This window comes from Lepidochelys kempii, chromosome 14 (genome assembly GCF_965140285.1).
Source record: "Lepidochelys kempii isolate rLepKem1 chromosome 14, rLepKem1.hap1, whole genome shotgun sequence".
In the NCBI taxonomy this organism is placed as follows: domain Eukaryota; kingdom Metazoa; phylum Chordata; order Testudines; family Cheloniidae; genus Lepidochelys; species Lepidochelys kempii.
In genome coordinates this window covers 14,181,302-14,201,398 of record NC_136393.1, presented here as the reverse complement: position 1 = coordinate 14,201,398, position 20,097 = coordinate 14,181,302, and the positions used below count along the sequence as shown (strand labels likewise).

The 20,097-nt window shown below is 46.5% G+C and overlaps 1 protein-coding gene across 5 annotated transcripts in view; it reads right to left on the bottom strand.

Annotated features, from left to right (window-relative positions):
- The window catches only part of SLC38A12 (solute carrier family 38 member 12), a 65,745-nt gene that overhangs the window by 45,395 nt on the left and 253 nt on the right, over positions 1–20,097 (bottom strand). For 2 of the 5 annotated variants that reach the window (XM_078848689.1, XM_078848687.1), the window contains exons 2-6: positions 16,535–16,641; positions 12,033–12,154; positions 7,359–7,440; positions 6,199–6,298; positions 5,451–5,531 (exon numbers count right to left, since the gene is read on the bottom strand). In XM_078848689.1, the coding sequence (XP_078704815.1) occupies positions 5,451–5,531; positions 6,199–6,298; positions 7,359–7,440; positions 12,033–12,154; positions 16,535–16,579 (430 nt within the window). In that variant the 5' untranslated portion in view covers positions 16,580–16,641. The other 3 variants (XM_073310750.2, XM_078848688.1, XM_078848690.1) reach the window with 3 other exon arrangements.

Genomic DNA, 20,097 nt, shown 5'->3' with positions numbered 1-20,097 from the left:
AAAGAGATGCCAAATTACACTGACCCAACTTTGAAGAAGTGGAGCCAGTCTAAACAATACAAAGTGAATCTCAACAGATTTTAATTTCAAAGGCAAGTGAGCCATGAAAAAGCATGCAACTGTTTCACTTTAGCAGGAAAAAAAGAAAGCAGCAAGCATTAGAAGAGAAGAGCATGAGGAGAACACAATGTTTTGACAAGTCTGTGCACAGGACTGGGAATGATGAACTTGAGTTCAAATCCCCGGGAATGCTAACTCCCCGTGGCTTAGGCAAGTCACTTTACTTCGCTGTCTCACATACGCTATCTGTAAATGAGGCTAGCACCACTGACTACTTGCAGGAGGGAGGATTAATGCTCATACAAGGCTTTGTAGATTAGCAGCTCTACCATACATTTAGGTAATTCTACTGCACTCATCACTGTGGTATTTGGATGCTACATTCTGTACATTGTTTCTCTTTCTCCCTCTAAACCAAATATTCTAGGTTTTGTGGCTCACTTGATTAATGACCTCCTGTTTGGAAGGCAGCAAGGCACCTTCTCTGCCAAAAGAAATCAAAATATGGTCTCTATATTATCGTTACAGCACCAGCATCCCCTACCCAAGTTTAAAAATTCCCCTATCACTGGATCCTCCAAGATGGTACCTCTCAGAGCTGAGGTGACATTCAGCTATAGGAGAATGTCAGACTCTCTCAAGATATATATGGGAGAACTGAAGGGGAGGGACTGGAAGAAAGGGCGGGGGGCGTGTATCTTGATGATCTGCCTGAGATACACTGGTGCTGAGATTATGTCCATATTACAGAGCCACAGAATCAACCTCCAACCAGCTTTTCATTATAAACCCAATCTTGACTTTCTCTTCTAACTTCCTTAAAAAGCTGTTTCTCATACATGTTCTGTAGCTACAGGAGGTTAGTTTTTCTTTTGGCAAAGTTTGAAAAATGAGGTCCTTCTCTTGGAAAAGTCTCTCTCCTCCCCCCCTCCCAATGTCATATTTAGTAAAGGGGAACTGCAGGTGCTCAGTCCCTCTGAAAAAGAGTCAGACCACTAATTCTAGAAACTCCCAATTTATTTTTTTTTTTCCCCCGTTGTCCTCACCGAGAACTAGTGCCTTGGGGTATTTTTAAGATGGTCACATAGGGATAGTCACTGTGCAACTTTGAAAACCATCAGATTCCAGGAGCAGGGGGAAGGACAGTTAAAAAAAAATAGTTAACCCTTTAGACAGAGCTGCTATTCCAAGATCTGAGTTTTTAAAGATCAGTTTTCAGCCCTTTGTGTTGAAATGAGTCTTTAAAATGTAAAGAGAAGGTTAGGGCTCAAAGTCTGATTTTCCTAGTAATCCCTCCACTTCTTCCCCATTCAGTTTGCATCCAGTGTAACTGTCCTAGTGGAGGAAGTGCCAACTCCCGCCTCTGATGACTGCCCATGCAGTAGCTTTTATGTAGTCTTTGTACTTAGTTCAAGAAACGTATGGGAATAAAGCGTTAAGAAGTTGGTGAACTTGAAACCCCAGATCCTTAAAAGTCTGACTTGCTGATCTCTGGGATGCAAGCAGGCACCATCCTTTGTTCCTTTTGGTGCTCTGTGTTGCACTCAGGCAGCTCAGCTCAAAGAACATGCAGCGTTCCCAGCTTGACTTTCTAATCAGTGAAGTACAGGCAAGAGGTTCCCCCATCTTCTCTGACTGCAGGTGGACTTCAGTGTCAGTTCTGTTTATAAACTGCCACCAACCCTCCCTGATCAATACTTTCATTACTGGACACAAAACGGGAAGATCAATGACTTCCTGTGAGGACGGAGAATGATGAATGTGCACAGAATCCATTATTATGATAAATGACACCCGATCCCTGGCAGAGAGAGCTCAACATTGTGACCAGAGAGAGACATGCTTCAGAGCAGGCTCCTTTAAAAAGAAATTGGTGGGGGCCCTTTATTTTTCCTTGCAGCCCAAACAAGTCAGCACCATTCAGAAAACAGATGAAGAATCAGAGGTGGAAGATTTATCTCCAGCTTAACTCAGAGATTTGCATATTCACATCCCGTCAGATTGTTAAACCAGTCAAGGGAAATGAGCAGAGAGCTCACTAGCAACAACAGGGTTTTTCCTTTTAAACAGGCCAATGAGTCTCATTGGTAGGAATCTGTGACAAAGCCCCCCTCCCCCTTCTCTCCAATGGCCATAGAGCCCCCCGACACCTCATGTCTGCCTGTGCTACACAGCATCTTGATCCAAGCAAACATCAGAGACAGTTGCTAATGGTACAATCGCGGAGGCTAATGCTTTGAGCTAGTATTTTCAAACTCCAGCTTCTGACAGCGTAGATTTCTCATTCCCTAACCAATATCCAACTGATCACTGCACAACCCCCTCATTCAGGGCCCTTTGATCTCTGTGGAGCCTTTCAAATGACTGGTGTGCTATGACAGTCTACAGAGAGGCATGTTTAACTTGGCTCTTCTCTGATCTCTTAGGTTTGAGCTTTTGTAGCAAAAACAGTGGGGCACCTTTGAACGGGAGCTGAGCAATAGTAAAGACCAGGCTATTACTTCTGACCAGGGAGGGAAAGCAGCAAATAGATTCATAGATACTAAGGTCAGAAGGGATCATTATGATCATCTAGTCTGACCTCCTGCACAACGCAGGCCACAGAATTTCACCCACCCACTCCTGCGAAAAACCTCTCACCTATGCCTGAGCTATTGAAGTCCTCAAATCGTGGTTTAAAGACTTCAAGGAGCAGAGAATCCTCCAGCAAGTGACCCGTGCCCCATGCTACAGAAGAAGGCGAAAAACCTCCAGGACCTCTTCCAATCTGCTCTGGAGGAAAATTCCTTCCCAACCCCAAATATGGCGATCAGCTAAACCCTGAGCATATGGGCAAGATTCACCAGCCAGATACTACAGAAAATTCTTTCCTGGGTAACTCACATCCCGCCCCATCTAACATCCCATCACAGGCCATTAGGCCTATTTACCATGAATATTTAATTTAATTTAAAACCATGTTATCCCATCATACCATCTCCTCCATAAACTTATCGAGTTTAATCTTAAAGCCAGATAGATCTTTTGCCCCCACTGTTTCCCTTAGAAGGCTATTCCAAAACTTCACTCCTCTGATGGTTAGAAACCTTCGTCTAATTTCAAGTCTAAACTTCCTGGTGGCCAGTTTATATCCATTTGTTCTTGTTCTCACATTGGTACTGAGCTTAAATAATTCCTCTCCCTCTCCGGTATTTATCCCTCTGATATATTTATAGAGAACAATCATATATCTCCCCTTAACCTTCTTTTAGTTAGGCTAAACAAGCCAAGCTCCTTGAGTCTCCTTTCATAAGACAAGTTTTCCATCCCTCAGATCATCCTAGTAGCCCTTCTCTGTACCCGAGTCACAGCTCCCCCCGGAACAGCTAACTAGGTCGATCTCCTGTCTTATCTGGAAGTCACAGTGTTTTCATGCTGTGTTCCATGGCAGCACCACCTGACTTCCTGAAAGAGCTCTCATCCCATCATCATCAGGACCCTAAATATTTCTGGAAGGGGATCCCTAGCATCTAACTCTGATAACTCAAACTAAAAATAAAACTTTAAGATGGGGGATTAAATGTAAAGTATTAGGCAAGTAATACAGTACTGTGAGGAAATTTACATGTAGTTTTTCTTACTCGGGTTAGAAGAGAAGCACATGTACTCCCAGCACCCTCTACTGGGAGACATTGCCTCTAACATCAATGATTAAAGCTTGAGATCAGCTGCAGCCTCCTAGAACATAGTCTCCCTTATAAACCCCACTCTCCAGTACTAGGTATTGTAGTCACCACCATTTCCTCTCCAATTCACTTGAAGAGGTTTTGATAGCGATTTGAAATTTGTGCATGCACTGGCTGACCTGTTGCCCCCTTTCTGCAACATCCCCTTAATCTAGCAGGCTACACCTGCCGATATAGACAAGGATCCAAAACAGTATTGCTAGGCAACACTTACACAGCATTCTTCATCTTCGAAGTGCTTTACAAATATTAATCCCCAGACAACTACTGTGAGGTAGGTAAGTAATAGCCTTGTTTTGCAGATGGGGAAACAGCCACAAGCGAAGAGACTTGCCCCAAGGTGCAGCAAATCAGTATCAGAGCTGGGACTAGAAGCTCCAGGCCTAGGCTGAGACCACACTGCTCCGCCGCCACCATTAGAGTGGGGGCACTTAGAGCTCTAAAGTGGGAATGTCAAAATAGCTAAGTGAGCTAGGAGCACAAGACCTGCTGAAAGGATTCCCATGCACTTTCAGTGAGACTTGTGCTTGCAAATGACACTGGTGCTTTTGAAAACGTTCCCCACCCCGGATCCTGATTCTCCATAGAACGCAATGGAGTTACATTAACATAAAACTGGTGTAATGCCGTGGAAAAGGCAGCCCACTGTGTGCTAAGAAAAATACCGGTGAACAAAGGAACATGCCATTCACAAGACATTTGACTGCAAGAGACCAAAACTGAACACCATGGCATGTGTCTGATTGCAGAGACAGAAAACATGGGATTTCTTTACTAACACACTATGCTCTGAGTGTCATCTCTCTCGTTGTCTATGGCTTGTATCTCTATAGTGTGAGATTAATATAGCTTTATATTGCAGCTACCTTTGTAGGGTTTTCTTATTTCATTCTAGTTATAGATGTTTTTTATTGTATGACAGAAAACACATTTAATACAAAGACAAGATGCCTGCATCCATCAGGGGTGCACAGGGGACCCATTCAGACTGAAGCTCAGGATTAGGGAAGCCCTAGAGGTCACTTACCCAGCCACAGTCAAGTGCTCTCAGAAATGCTCCTCACTGACCTCCTTCCTTCAGACTGAAGCTAACTGATTATGGAAATGTTTGGTGTGCTGCATCTTAGTGTCAGGAAGGTGAGAGCAGCACACTTCCTGGCTCTGCTGCTGTGGACCACGTTTGCAGAGGATACAGAGAGAGAAGGTGAGCACTCAATGCATGGAGAGTCAGGGTCAGAGCAGTCATGCTGGGCAGAAGCAAGTGTTACTCCTACAATCTTTATACTCATGTGCTAAGGGAAATCTGCCCATTTTGCTTCAGGACTTTTTTGGCTAAACCTACTACAGCCCCTCTGCCTTCCCTGACCTAGATTCTGGCGTAGTTCCCTTGGCTGGGTTGGAAATGAGTCCATAACATCGCATTCTCTGCAACTGCGGTGGAGGACAGTCAGTAACAAAAATCCTACAAAAAGGTGTTTGGGGATGGGGGCATGTTTGGCTGGGACTGTCAAGTCCTCAGAATCAGGAGGTTTAGAGGGAACCCAGAATTCACAGCAGCAGCTGCTTCCACCACCACGTTACAAGTGCCCAGGTTTAAGGAACAACGACACCTACTACCCTATTCAGGAAGATCTTTGGGAACCCTTGAGAAAGTGAGATAGTTACCTTTATTGAAGAACATAGAGGCCATCTGACCCATCTCCACCCTCTCAGTGATTTCAAAGATATTGGGTGAGCCACGTCTCTCTGCAAGTTGGAAACAAGAAAGTTCCACTCACTCTTCTTGATTAGCCCAAAGGAAGGACAGGCAGCATCTGGGGACATCCCACCTATCCTGGTAACACCATCCAGGATACATACACCCCCTGCCACGCAGTCCCCACACCATTTATAGCTTTTCAGAGGAAGACATTTATGCCTCGGTGACCAGATGGAATTGTTCTAGGTAAAAGGGGAAAGAAAAAGCCTCTTCTGTTTGGAAGCAACAGAGTAAAACTAGCTTCATCCATTAGTCCATCTTGAAAGCCATAATGACATGAACTAGAAGAGAGCTCGTGAGATGTGGGCATGTGGAATTCATCTGTCACTAAGGGCTTGTCTATTCCAAAATAACTGTTCTTTAATAACTCTATGCGTGGATACTCTTATTATAGATTAAGAATGTCTTGTTCCTGTTTAGCTTAATCCATTTTCATGGAGCTATTCAGGAATGGCTATGGTGCTTTAAATTCATACCCTATCTCAATCCAAATTAACTTTCAAGTGTAGACAAGCCCTCAGGGTGAAAGGTGGAGGAGAAAAGTCTTACTCCACTTACAAGAGGGCAGTTGTAAAGGGTTTGGTTCCCACAGAAGTGGGAAAAGCCTTTCGTTCCCTATTAGAGAGCAAGTAGCAGCAAAAGTTGGATACTTACGAACTGACAGGATAGGCCGTGTCTCTGATCGTTCATAGCCATCTGGGAGGAGAATATCACTATCAGAGACCCCCGAGGAAGAATCTTCATCGTCGTCTTCCTAGAAGGTAGGAAAATAAGTGCAGCTGCCCAGGTTCTGCTCTGTGATGTGTGCTACCTGAGGCACAGCTTGTGGCAACAGTACAAGGAGGTAGAAACAACCCAATGAAAAAGCCTCAGTTCCATGTGCTCATGGTGAAAAAGAGAGGGGGACTGGAAGGTACAGACCGGTGAGCACATGGGGAGATGGCAGGGAACCATATTTTCTGGTCTTGGAATGTGGGGAGGGCACTCTCGGGAAGGAGGACAACACTGGCAGGGCATTAGGAGGTTAATGACAAAGTGAGCTACTCTCTTTCCGTGTGGGACATATACACAAGAGCAGAATGTCCATTCAGTAAAATCATAAAGACACTAGCAAGCTTGATGCAATGAGTTTGTAGATTTGGTGTCCAGATGCACAGTGTGGGCACCAGATTACATTTCCTTAAAAACCCAAACCTTTGCATTTCCCTAACTAGGCAGAGCAGGAAAACCCACTCCACAACTCCACCCCACCTTCCTACTGATCACGATTAAAGTCTGACCAAAAAATTATGCCTTGTACTGCATCATGAAGGTCACTAAACGCAGGAGCTGACAAACCCAGCAAAGGAGTAAATTCTACAGTCAGGACAGAGGCCAGAGAGAATGCCCAGCAGGAGTCCCTGGGATAAGACTCCAATGACTGATAACAAGAGCATTCCAGCTAGATCAACAGTGCCCTGCAGTGGCTGGATCTCACATAATTTAAGGATTTATAGATCTTAACACACCTTGAATGATGGATTGCTCTCCCCAACTCCTCTAAAGAGCATCTCAGGCCAAAACCAGCAGCATGAAATTGGGAAACACATGGGCAGGGTCGGGGATTTTTAAAGCAGGAAAAGAAAATCCTGGGTTTTATGAGCAATACCACAGAGAATGACCACATTTTATATGAAGACGTTAAGTACAGTGGAAATTTATTCCTTTATTAGACTTACTAATGAGGGGAGGCAGAGCCAAAACAGTAAACTGAGGAGAGCTTTTAGGGACTGAAGAATGATAGAGATTGGAAAATAAAAAGCCACGACACAAACCTTGTGCTTTTCCATTCTCTTCCAACGCAGCTGGGCGTTAGCAGCGGCCATGGCCTCCATCACAAACGTTGTAGTCATGTAACTAGACGGGAAATTAAATTTAGCAATTACTAATAGCTAACAAGGACAGCAGAATAGATCACTGCAAATTACTTTGACTGGGCTTTCCGAGGGAGACAGGCTCTTCATAGCTCTGGTACGTGCTGCAGCCTCCACGCTGTTGCCGAATCAAGAATGAAGCAGTGCAGAGGCGATTTTCTAGGGTTTGGGGATTCTTACATTTCTTATGTGAAGTCAGTGTTGGTGAGATGCTGGACTGACAGCTCTGGGGAATGAAGCATCTTTTGTATGGAACAGAGAACAATGCAGACAGCTGCAAAGCAAGATTCTGCACTATCCTGCTAGTACCTGGGACCGTATTTAGAAGCAAGGGTCTCTGCGGCGCATTCAGTCCTGGGACTCTGATGAGATTGCCCCAGGGGTGTCAACTGGGATGCTGTTCTGCTAAGAGCTGGACTGAGACAGAGTTTAACCAACTCAAATCTCATAACCTAGAAGTTTTGGGGGGAGGGATAGCTCGGTGGTTTGAGCATTGGCCTGCTAAACCCAGGGTTGTGAGTTCAATCCTTGAGGGGGCCATTTAGGGATCTGGGACAAAAATTGGGGATTGGTCCTGCTTTAAGTAGGGGGTTGGACTAGATGACCTCCTGAGGTCCCTTCCAACCCTGATATTCTATGATTCTCACGCATTAGTGAAAACAATGGCACAGAGCCCTAAGCATCAAAGTTTGGAAGTTTTGGACTCCTTAGATCCACAGGCAGGATTGAATCCTGACAGGGCTGACCCAGTCCTTTGCCTTTATGACTCAGATGAATGAAGTATTGTGTAGTTCACTGTGTGAAGGGTCTTTAGGGTGAGACCTTATAAACCAGAGTCCTATCAGTTACGTGTAGCCCCTAAAGATCTCCTAGCATGTTTTGTAAGGGTAGGGGTTTGTCCCAGCACCCTTCACCAGCATTCCCCTCTCTTTTTGTACAGGGAGTTCTACCTCAGTTTGCTGCTGTCCTTCAACCCAGAGACGGTTTCATTTCAGTTGTGCTGTGTAGGCACACAGTATGATGCAATTTGGGATGTAAGGCACCACACAGATGTAAAATATTCATAAGAGTACTTCCTTATTACTGTTTCGTAAGAGTAGAAACAGGCAAGAATATGTTTTTTTTTTTGTAAACTAAAAACCTGGAGACAGCTATGGTTGCTTCATGGTATATTATCACATCCATGAGAAGATCTCATTTGCTGTTTGTAATTATTTTTGTTTAAGCATTTGGGCCTGGTAGACCCATTAGTCTCAACCAAAATGCTTGTGTAAAAACATGTTAAAACATCACAATAAAACCACAGTTAGGTGCAAATATCAGTAAATAAAAGGAGCCTCTTATTTCTAGGACTATGTCAGAGGTGCTCAAACTTTGATCAACCAAAAACACACAGGAAATTTGTCAGGAGCATGAAGCCTGCAACTAATTTGCACAAACGGAGCAGGCATCTGCCTATATCTCCAGTACAGGTGTGGCCCACAGATTACATGCTACCTCACTGCAACGGGGGTAGGCTTCTTAGAGGAAGATGGAGCATTGCATGGTAGGGTTTGTAATCCTGAGTCAGTTTCCCCATCTGTAAAGTGGGAATAATGCATACTCCCTGTCCTCACAGTACTGTTGTGAGGCTTAATCTTTTGGTAGCTGTAAAACACTGCGAGACCCTCAGAAGGAAGGTGTTACTGAAGGGCAATGGTTTATTATTGTTGTAGATTTCAGAGCAGCAAGCAAATTAGGACGTACACCACCAATTTTGCCAGTGACTGTAGAAGAAGCCGTCTAAGGAGTTAAATAACGAGAGGGAACTTTTTTTTAACCCAATGCCAAGGAGACGGCTAGAATCACTCACCCATCCGAGGTCCCAGTTCACCACTACAATCTGCTTTGACACTTTCAGGAACGGACTGTCATTGTCTCAGCTAAATGACCATTTTAAGGTTTCTTTCCCCTCTACTGCCTTTTTTTTTTTTTAAAGTAAAACTAAAATCAATCTTATTTAAGGTTCAAAAACAGTTTTACGGCTTCACAAACTGAATTCATTTATCAAGTTCAAATGAGAAATTAGGTTTGCTAGGATAAACGTACAGCAGCCCCCTCCTGGACGCCACATAATGATTGCCCATGTAGACTCTCACTGCACTGAAAGTTCTCTAGAGGTTATTAGGGAGTTAGAAGCGCAAACACAGGAATGAGAGCAACAGGGCAACTAGGCTTACAAAGCACTTAGCACCAGTGCGCGACATTTCAAGTTTGGCACAAGAGCATCATGGACGAGCCAGCAAGATTTGCACCTTCTGCTGGCACTAAGATATAAACTGAGGAAGAACCAGAGCAGATGGTAGGGAGCTCCATACATGGGCTTCATGATTTGGAAATAAGGTATTTAAAAATGGATTGCATCTAAATCCAACAGTCACTCGTACTTCCAGAATTTATGTCTGTCAATAATAATTAACCAGAGTTTTATAGAGCGTTTCTTTCACAGATTTATTGCAGTTTACAAATATTAAGCCTCAACACACCTGGGGTTTACAAAAATGATTTCATTCACCACTGAAATGCAGTTTCCTCTTGAGTGAAACATGGACTCTGTTTAATAGCGAAACAGTACAGGACAGGAAAAAGTTGTATCCAATCAAAACTGCAGAAGGAATTTAGATTGGCAAATGGAGGTACCCATAACAGAATTTGGCCAGGATACCAGGATTAAAATCCCAATACTCTTACAAAAGTGAGAGGGGACCTTTCATGAGCACCAGTGATCCAGACAAGGCTTCACATCTCACCAGAAAGATGACACCATCAACTACTGGAGTCTCCAGGCTGAATGTGTAGATCACACAACTATAGCAACAGCCCTTAGCTCCACCTCCAGGGCTGCAACTGCTGCACCAGTGCAGAGGAAACCAAGCTGAAGTCTGGTCAGCTTCAAGTTAGCCTCAGGGTTTCCAAGATCCCAGACTGGTGAAGGGGAAGAATGAGGCAGGCATAGTTTTACAGGAAGTTACTTCCTCCTGTACTCCTGGTAGCAGATGGGAGATTACATCATCTGTGAGTTGCTGAATCACTACCAAACTGCGCTCCTCTGTGCAGCTCTATTCAGGCATCAGCTTAAATTGCTCCTGTCCAAGAACAGCCATGGGGCAGATGGGTTTGAAGGACTCAGGTGATCTTTTAATTATTCTAATGTCTTCTCACTGCAACATACCTAAAAGGTTATGGTCCCTACACAGAAGGGATTGACATATATGGAATTTATAATCCGAGTCAATCCAGTCCAGATTCAGTTCAGTTCTAGAGCCAGAACATGCTGATTCTGCAGAAGGAGCAACATTTGGAAATTCTGTTCGTCTGTGGTGAATAAGTAGCCTTCCCTGTTGAGCACGGGTGAGAAAGACTGTGAAGTTACCCTTCCAAATGTAAGTCAGTGCAGAGCTGCCTCCCCAAATCTGCAGGCAGACAGAGCTCCAGTGCCCCTTGCTCAGAACCCTGCTAGGAGCCAGAGTGAAATTGACATGACAGGTCAGTTTCACGGCCGCCATTCAAAATGCAGTCAGCAGAAGTGAAATTGTCAGGAATCACATCAACTTTATGTTGCTACTGGTGACTGGGAAAGATATCACTAGCAAAGAGACAAGCATTGGAGTTATCCCTGGGGGAGGAGGACAACCCCAAAAAACAGAGGCTGGTGGAAGGGTACAGTAGTGAAGCTCATGCTTCAAGGTTTCAGCTGGCCACCTGCAGGGGTCTGGAGGGGGTTTCCATGCCCAACATATTCTGGAAGCCTCAGGGATAGCCATGGCTGGAGATGGGAGATTGGGTGTAGCGGGCCAGAGCTCTGATGTGACATGGAGCATTCTCTCTCTCAGGTACTTTGGCTGACTGGTTCCTGCTCAAATGCTCAGGTCTAACTGATTGCCATATGTGGGGCTGGGGAGGTATTTTCCCCCAGTCAGATTGGCAGTGAGCTTGGAGGTTTTTCCACTTTCCTCTGCAGTATGTGGGTGTGTGTCACTTGCCAGGATCATCATTTTCCTGCCGGGTGGGGGGGGGAAGAGGTTGGACACTACTGCACCTCAGTCTTTCCTTGTCTCTGCCTGTAGCACATAACAGACTAGTCTCCCATGGGCTGTAATACTGCCATCTAATTTAAATGGCTGGGTTCAGAATGTGAGTGCTGGGTGGCATTGGTGGCCAGTGATACACAGGAGGTAAGAACAGATGATCTGGTGGTCCCTTCTGGCCTTAAACTTTACAAAGACCCTCTGCCATGCAGCAGCCAGAAGGCTCTAGAGTGGGCAGTGGAGACAAAGTACACTCCCTTCTACCAGCTAGAGGAGATGTAGCTCCACATTGCAGACATCCATTAGCCAGAAAGTTGATATTAAAACTACAGCCTCTAAACAGGATCCAGGTGCAGCACAATTGTGAAATCCCAGCAGCTGGGTGGCAGAGCGGCTGGGCTTCTCACCAGCATGCTGCCCCCAATTTCTTACATGTAGCCCTTAGAATAAAACCAAGCCACACTCCCAGCATGCTGAAGACAGGCAAAGAGAGACACCAAAATCCTACCTCATGAAGCCCAGGAACATTATGAGAATGAGGCTGACGAGCCAGCCAGCGGTAGCAAAGGCCTTCGGCATGGTTAGGGCTCCTGTCCCAACGATAAGGTTGAACATGTAAACCAGGCCAACCTGCAATCATCCAGATAATCAGCATTAGATAATGCAGCAGCCCTGGGGATCAGCTAAGATAACTCACTGACATGGCAGGTTGTGTGTGGGGAATGTGATCTGTATGCATGTCTAGGAAGGATAAGCACAAGGTAAAAGTACATATAAGTGGAGGGGAACACTCTGAGAGTCAGAAAGGTTGTGCAGTGGATTAGTGCACAAGCACAGCACAGGTCAGGATTGATGTTCCCCGCCAGATTTGTTCTATTTACAATTTATGGAATGTTAAAAAAAAAAAAAGAAAAGAAAAAATCAATGGAATCTTTAATAGACATCTGAAGTCTATTTAATAGACAATAGAAGTCTGCACTCCTGCCTGCACTATGCCTGGTTGAGGCCAGAATGATCCTACCTGATTTTCATGAAATTCATTTCATTATTTTATTTTTTAAATTAAAGGAAATTTGTTATTCAGGCAATAAATTCCTATCAACAGCTAGGGAGAGAAGGCACCTTCCAGCCACCCTGGGGAGAGTCAGGCTCCAGGGATTAAATCTTTGCTGATGAGCATAAATGCAAGAGGCACCATCACTACACACAGGCTGCCCTAGTGAAGTCAGTGTTTAACCTGAAACTGAAGGTCTGGAGCTGAAATAGCCTCAAGCACTAGACACTTTCCACTTCCATTGTCCTACCACCATTCTTTGTAAAGTATGGCTGAGCCAGCAAAACCAGATCTGCTGACCAAAGGAGACTGGCCTCCAAGCATCTTGTGACCTATACAGTTGAACAGGTTTCAGAGTAACAGCCGTGTTAGTCTGTATTCGCAAAAAGAAAAGGAGTACTTGTGGCACCTTAAGAGACTAACCAATTTATTTGAGCATGAGCTTTCGTGAGCTGTTGAACAATATTTGTGGTTGGAAGCCCTCAGCTTGGTGCACATAATTCTCTCACTCAGCATCTTGGTGCTTGGAAGCCCAGAGACAGAGGGGCCCTTTGCAACAAGAGAGAATGGACTGTGTCATGATGTGGTCCACTCATGTTTCCTCAGAATCAAGCTATTCCTTTATCACAAGCTGTTTTAATCAAAGTGCAGCTGAGGCCTAATCTAAACACAAAGTTGCACTGGTTTAACTAAAGACGCAATTTTAAACTGATTTAGTTAAAATGGTGAAACTTTGTGTGTGAATATCCTTCAATTGATTTAACCTGTCTTAAATCAATGTAAGGGCGTTCACACAGGGATTTGCATTGGTTTAATGTAGACAAGCCCTGAGAGTTGTAAACTGGTCAAAGTGACTGCCAGATTGAAGGCAAGGAAATAATTTTCCTCCATGCTGCGTGACTGAGGAGTTCTGCCTTTTTCCTCTGAGACACTGAGTAGGGATCGTAGAAATGGTGGGCAATTCCTCCACAACCTACTTCCTTCCACTGTACAAAGACTGGTCTATCCCATTTCCTGTTTCACTGTTTCTGTTCTAAATTGTCCCCACTTCAGTCACATGTAGTGCTTAGGATCACCACAATGCAAATGGTGGAAAAGAAACAGACCCCACCTGCTGTGCTAAAGGAAGAAGGTGAAGACGGAGCAAAGGGAGGAGACTTTGCCCTCCCATTCTTAATGCAAACATGGTGTGGGACACACCCTGAGAGTCTCCCCACTTCCTTATAAACCATGAGAATTTTTGTGTAAATGAGGGAGAAACCCACATGTAGTGCTTGGCGTGGCCAGAGATCATAGGAGCCAAGCTTGGAGACATCATACAAAACACAATGCAAAGTCTTTTTTGTTAAGCTCACAATGAGACACTATACCTTTTCGCTGTTCAAACATGAACATCAGCTGATCCCCCAAAGGACTAAAATGCAGCCTTACGGTTTGCAGAGAGGCTCATGTCACTCAGTTGGCAGGCTCCCATTTCCCGCTTACTTCCCCTTGTGTTCAGAGTGCCCAGGGGCCTGACTCACTTTGCAATGAAGGACTTGGACAGAAACCCAGATGATTTTTCTTGGCTTTGGTTGAACAGATGCCAAGACTGGCATCATGTTACTGTCCTCAGACCCTGGGGTAGAGATAGCCCAGCATCCTCAGAGGAAATGAGATAGCTACAGTTCCCTAGAACTCAGACTCCAGGAATTTCTGCAACACTAATATTTTGAACTATGCATGCAGTCAGAAAAGCAACTAAAAACATCCCAGGATTCCATATTCCCCCTCCATGGGGAAGATCAAATTGGGTTGGCTTACTAGTCAAAAGATGATTTTGCCAATGTCAGTACTGGAAATTCACTTAAAATAAAGAAATCAAAACCCATTAAGAAGAGAGCAGATTTCCTTCTCAACATAAATCCTGAAAGCTTTAGTACTGGTTCACCAAAGTGTTTCTGCTCTTGGCAAGTCACAAAATACTAGACCTTGAAAGTGAGCGTGACAACTACTTTATTAGTAGTTTGGTTTTTTTTAAATGTTGACTATGAAAAAATGTCAATAGTTTCAAGAAAAACATTTAAAAAGGTGCTTCTGCACCAATTCCCTATTCTAGCAATGTCTGAGATGTTCATGCTATTAGTGAAGTTAAAAAAAAGTGACTACTTCATATTCTCTCACATAATATTTTCTCCACCTAACTGAGCCAACTGGAATCTCTTGAACATGAAAACGCTTAAGACCACAAACTATGCAAAAGCACAAGACAATAAAAATTATCAAAAAACTGTAATCAGGCAGGAAATGCTTAAAATCAGGTTTTTCTGATTACTGTGTTGCTGCCCTGCCCCCTTCACTTTTCAGTTCTGGCCTGCTTTTAGCTGCCAATACTCTTATGAGCATAATGCCCCGTTCTACCCTCAGCTTTTGAGGGTTCCTAGACTCGAGATGAATGTTTTTAGCATTTGAAAGCTGAGATTCCTGGATCTCAGGTGGTGGAAAACATTCGTTCTCTCTTTAATGGTTCTTGAGATAACCATTAAGATCGCTTCAGAAATGAAGCTATGGGGAAGTAATATGTGATAATTTTATTATCTGATATTTTGTGAACCCCCATTAGATATAAAAAAAAATCAGCATTCCCAATGGTGTACAGAACTAAATGCTAGCATTGTGGGTTCATGAAATATCTGATCTTAAAATGGTCACTAGTGCCCCAGGCTAGCCAGGCATTTTTAATATGCAGGAGTTAATACAGCAAATCCCACACTTCAGACTCATATTTTAGATTCCTGAGCTATGTTCTGCCATTTATATCATCACCATAATAAATCAAGAAATCCAAATTTAACTACTAATTTTGAGATTATGCATAAGAAAGAATAGACTCTAGCTTATGCTCACAGAGCTGTATTGTCTTTGCAGGGCCCAGGTTGAAGAGAAGTCAAGTCTAGTGTTCTGAGCACAAGGCTGAGAGGCAGAAATACCTGATGTTCTAATCCCTCTAGTAGTGACTGTCACTTTACTTCAATGCCTCAGTTTCCCCATCTGTAAAATGGATATTATACTTACCTACCTCATAAAGGATGCTGTGAGGACTGCTCATTTGGGACAAATCACTTCTGTCTGAATTTTTTTATTTATCATTGTTACAATTAATATGTGAAATGAATAACAAACAGATCAGAGGAAAAAAGGTTTGCCCCCTTAAGCTTTCAATTTGTTTTCTTTTTATATTTGACAATGCTTTGTAGATAGTGAATTTCAGCATCCCACACAGCTGCACCTATTTGTGCAAGTCTTTCACATGAGATCAGGGGAGAGAAGGAAAAGCTTGTTTTAAAAATGTGGAAGTAAAACCATAAAAATGAGCAAGGGGGCTCAAGGGCAAGTGTAGTATCAAATTACTTGTAACTCATTTTTTCAAATCGATTAAGTATCAGGTTGATGGTGTCCCTTTAAGGTTTGTAGAGTAACTGGTGATGTAAAACAATACGCAAATACTATGCATTATAACTGATTATTTAAAATTAGTTTGTATCAGTGAACAGATGCATCTCAAGAGACACATGGACCAGAGACAGGCAGTAAGGTGATGCCATTTTCACATTCACATTTCTGACCATAAATACAGCTGAAAAAAGGACCAAGCCAAACTTAACATATAAAGTCTCAAAGATAGGATGAAAGTTCTCTAAGCTAACTCACTAAACTCCAGATACTTGGGTCCCTTTCAAACTCTGAAGTGGCCCTTGTTGTGGTGTAATTCAAACCAAGATCTCTTGGGCAACAAGCTAAACATGTTCTACTGCCCTTACCCTAATATCTTCCAGCATTCCTTGCAACTTTGACATTGATTACTGTGTTCACCGGGAACCAGGAAGATAAGTAACAACATACCCTGAGAATAAGCAGGGTTGTGAAGAGAAGACACTGAACTAACAGCAGTGGTACATCCCAATGGTAATACTCACGTAAGGAGAGTACAGCTCCCCTGTGTCGGTAATGCCACCCGCCATGTTTGAGGATAGAGGGGCCTGGAACGGAGAAGCAGGTATCTTCTGTCTCTGCTACGTCTAGCCTAAAGAGACAACATGTCCAAGCTTGGTTATCATTATCAGCAGCTGCTCACGATGCCACTGAAAGACCGATGGACAACAATGGGCAACCCATTACTGTAAACAGAGAAAGATTTGAGCCCAATTGCAATTGGGACTCTGTCCTGCCCTGGGATATGAGCACACCTCCAGATGTCCCATCCTCCAACACACTGTCCTGACACCTCCGTTCAAAATCCTTAACATTTGTGCCCTATGTCAAGACAGTAATCAGATAGCCCTACTCTTTTTCCCTGCACATCAGATACTTACCAGTTACCAACTGCAAGAAGCCGGCAGTGCAAGAGAGGAGCAGATCATTCCATAATTGCCCTGTTCTGTACACTCCCCCAGAAGCTCTAGTATGGGTAACCGTTGGAGACAGGATACTAGGCTAGATGGACTGTCTGACCTATTATGGCAGCTCTTATGGAATGTACCAACCTTCCTGAAATGGCCATCAAACCAGGGATTTCCACTAACCCACTCAGTAGGAAAACCATGATTCTATAAAAGGATGATCATACTATCACCCAAATAATAATCAATATGCTTTAGAAATATACTGCCATCACGAGTTATTCTGCAGATTGCTACAATAAAAAACACCCAACAACCCCAATCTCTCCCCATATACTTTCCAAAAAACAGCCAGCTAACACTCAATGTAGAAACAGAATACATTGAAATTATACTTACGTAGGCCTCCAAAATAAAAGCATTTGGGGAACTTCACAACAGCAATAAAAGCGTCTGAAAAAAAAGCCCTCTGAAGAATTTATAAGCCGTTAAAGAATTACAATTTGCCAATAAAATCACAACTCCAGTTACTTGAGAACTTAATCTAACTCATCCTGCTATATAGGAGAAACGGTTTGGGCCCTGTCTTATCAAGTAACTACACCAGCTGGCACAAATTATCAGTACAAACTCCCTCCTAGTCCACACACAGAAGAACATTCAACTAACTTCTGGCACCACCTCAATCACAACAATAAACATCTCCACAGCAGAGTAGTAGAGGAGGAAAAGCTAAAATCAGCTAAGAAATAGAACCCACTCCTAGATCACGATCCTGTTCTGGACAAGACAATATTCATCTCCAGTTCAATGGAGCAAACAACCCCACACAAGATAGTGATGCTAAAAACACTACAGCAAAGCCTAAAACAGATCAAAACCAAGAGAGACTGCTACCGAAGCATGCCCAGAATTATCATGCTAGCAGACACCTCATCATAGAAAAATGTGCAAATCTAAGGCAGACTCTCCCCAAATGCCCAGTGACAATAAATTAGAGGTGGGAACAAGGAGAGGCAAAGCAAAGAGGAAACCCACATGACACAGACTTATTTGGAGACACAGTCTACTCCCTTGTCCAAAATACAACCCGGGGGGGGGAGGGCATGAAAGAGAAACATCGCACCCCAGAGCCCCCCCCAGCTCCCACCCCACTTCCCAACCCCCCAGCTCCCACCCCAGAGCCCCCCCCCCAGCTCCCACCCCACTTCCCAACCCCCCAGCTCCCACCCCAGAGCCCCCCCCACATCCCAACCCCCCAGCTCCCACCCCAGAGCCCCCCCCACTTCCCAACCCCCCAGCTCCCACCCCAGAGCCCCCCCCCACTTCCCAACCCCCCAGCTCCCACCCCAGAGCCCCCCCCACTTCCCAACCCCCCAGCTCCCACCCCAGAGTCCCCCCCACTTCCCACCCCCCCAGCTCCCACCCCAGAGCCCCCCCACATCCCACCCCACTTCCCAACCCCCCAGCTCCCACCCCAGAGCCCCCCCCACATCCCACCCCACTTCCCAACCCCCCAGCTCCCACCCCAGAGCCCCCCCCACATCCCACCCCACTTCCCAACCCCCCAGCTCCCACCCCAGAGCCCCCCCCACATCCCACCCCACTTCCCAACCCCCCAGCTCCCACCCCAGAGCCCCCCCCACATCCCACCCCACTTCCCAACCCCCCAGCTCCCACCCCAGAGCCCCCCCCACATCCCACCCCACTTCCCAACCCCCCAACTCCCACCCCAGAGCCCCCCCCCACATCCCACCCCACTTCCCAACCCCCCAGCTCCCACCCCAGAGTCCCCCACATCCCAACCCCCCAGCTCCCACCCCAGAGCCTCCCCCACATCCCACCCCACTTCCCAACCCCCCAGCTCCCACCCCAGAGCCCCCCCCACTTCCCAACCCCCCAGCTCCCACCCCAGAGCCCCCCCCCCACTTCCCAACCCCCCAGCTCCCACCCCAGAGCCCCCCCCCACTTCCCAACCCCCCAGCTCCCACCCCAGAGCCCCCCCCCACTTCCCAACCCCCAGCTCCCACCCCAGAGCCCCCCCCCACTTCCCAACCCCCAGCTCCCACCCCAGAGCCCCCCCCCACTTCCCACCCCCCCAGCTCCCACCCCAGAGCCCCCCCACATCCCACCCCACTTCCCAACCCCCCAGCTCCCACCCCAGAGCCCCCCCCACATCCCACCCCACTTCCCAACCCCCCAGCTCCCACCCCAGAGCCCCCCCCACATCCCACCCCACTTCCCAACCCCCCAGCTCCCACCCCAGAGCCCCCCCCACATCCCACCCCACTTCCCAACCCCCCAGCTCCCACCCCAGAGCCCCCCCCACATCCCACCCCACTTCCCAACCCCCCAGCTCCCACCCCAGAGCCCCCCCCACATCCCACCCCACTTCCCAACCCCCCAGCTCCCACCCCAGAGCCCCCCCCACATCCCACCCCACTTCCCAACCCCCCAGCTCCCACCCCAGAGCCCCCCCCACATCCCACCCCACTTCCCAACCCCCCAGCTCCCACCCCAGAGCCCCCCCCACATCCCACCCCACTTCCCAACCCCCCAGCTCCCACCCCAGAGCCCCCCCCACATCCCACCCCACTTCCCAACCCCCCAGCTCCCACCCCAGAGCCCCCCCCACATCCCACCCCACTTCCCAACCCCCCAGCTCCCACCCCAGAGCCCCCCCCACATCCCACCCCACTTCCCAACCCCCCAGCTCCCACCCCAGAGCCCCCCCCACATCCCACCCCACTTCCCAACCCCCCAGCTCCCACCCCAGAGCCCCCCCCACATCCCAACCCCCCAGCTCCCACCCCAGAGCCCCCCCCACATCCCACCCCACTTCCCAACCCCCCAACTCCCACCCCAGAGCCCCCCCCACATCCCACCCCACTTCCCAACCCCCCAGCTCCCACCCCAGAGTCCCCCCACATCCCAACCCCCCAGCTCCCACCCCAGAGCCTCCCCCACATCCCACCCCACTTCCCAACCCCCCAGCTCCCACCCCAGAGCCCCCCCCACTTCCCAACCCCCCAGCTCCCACCCCAGAGTCCCCCCACTGCCCGAGCCCCCCACCTCTCACTCCAGAGCCCCCACAATACCCGACTCCCACCTCCCTCTCCAACTCCCCCAGCGCCCATCTC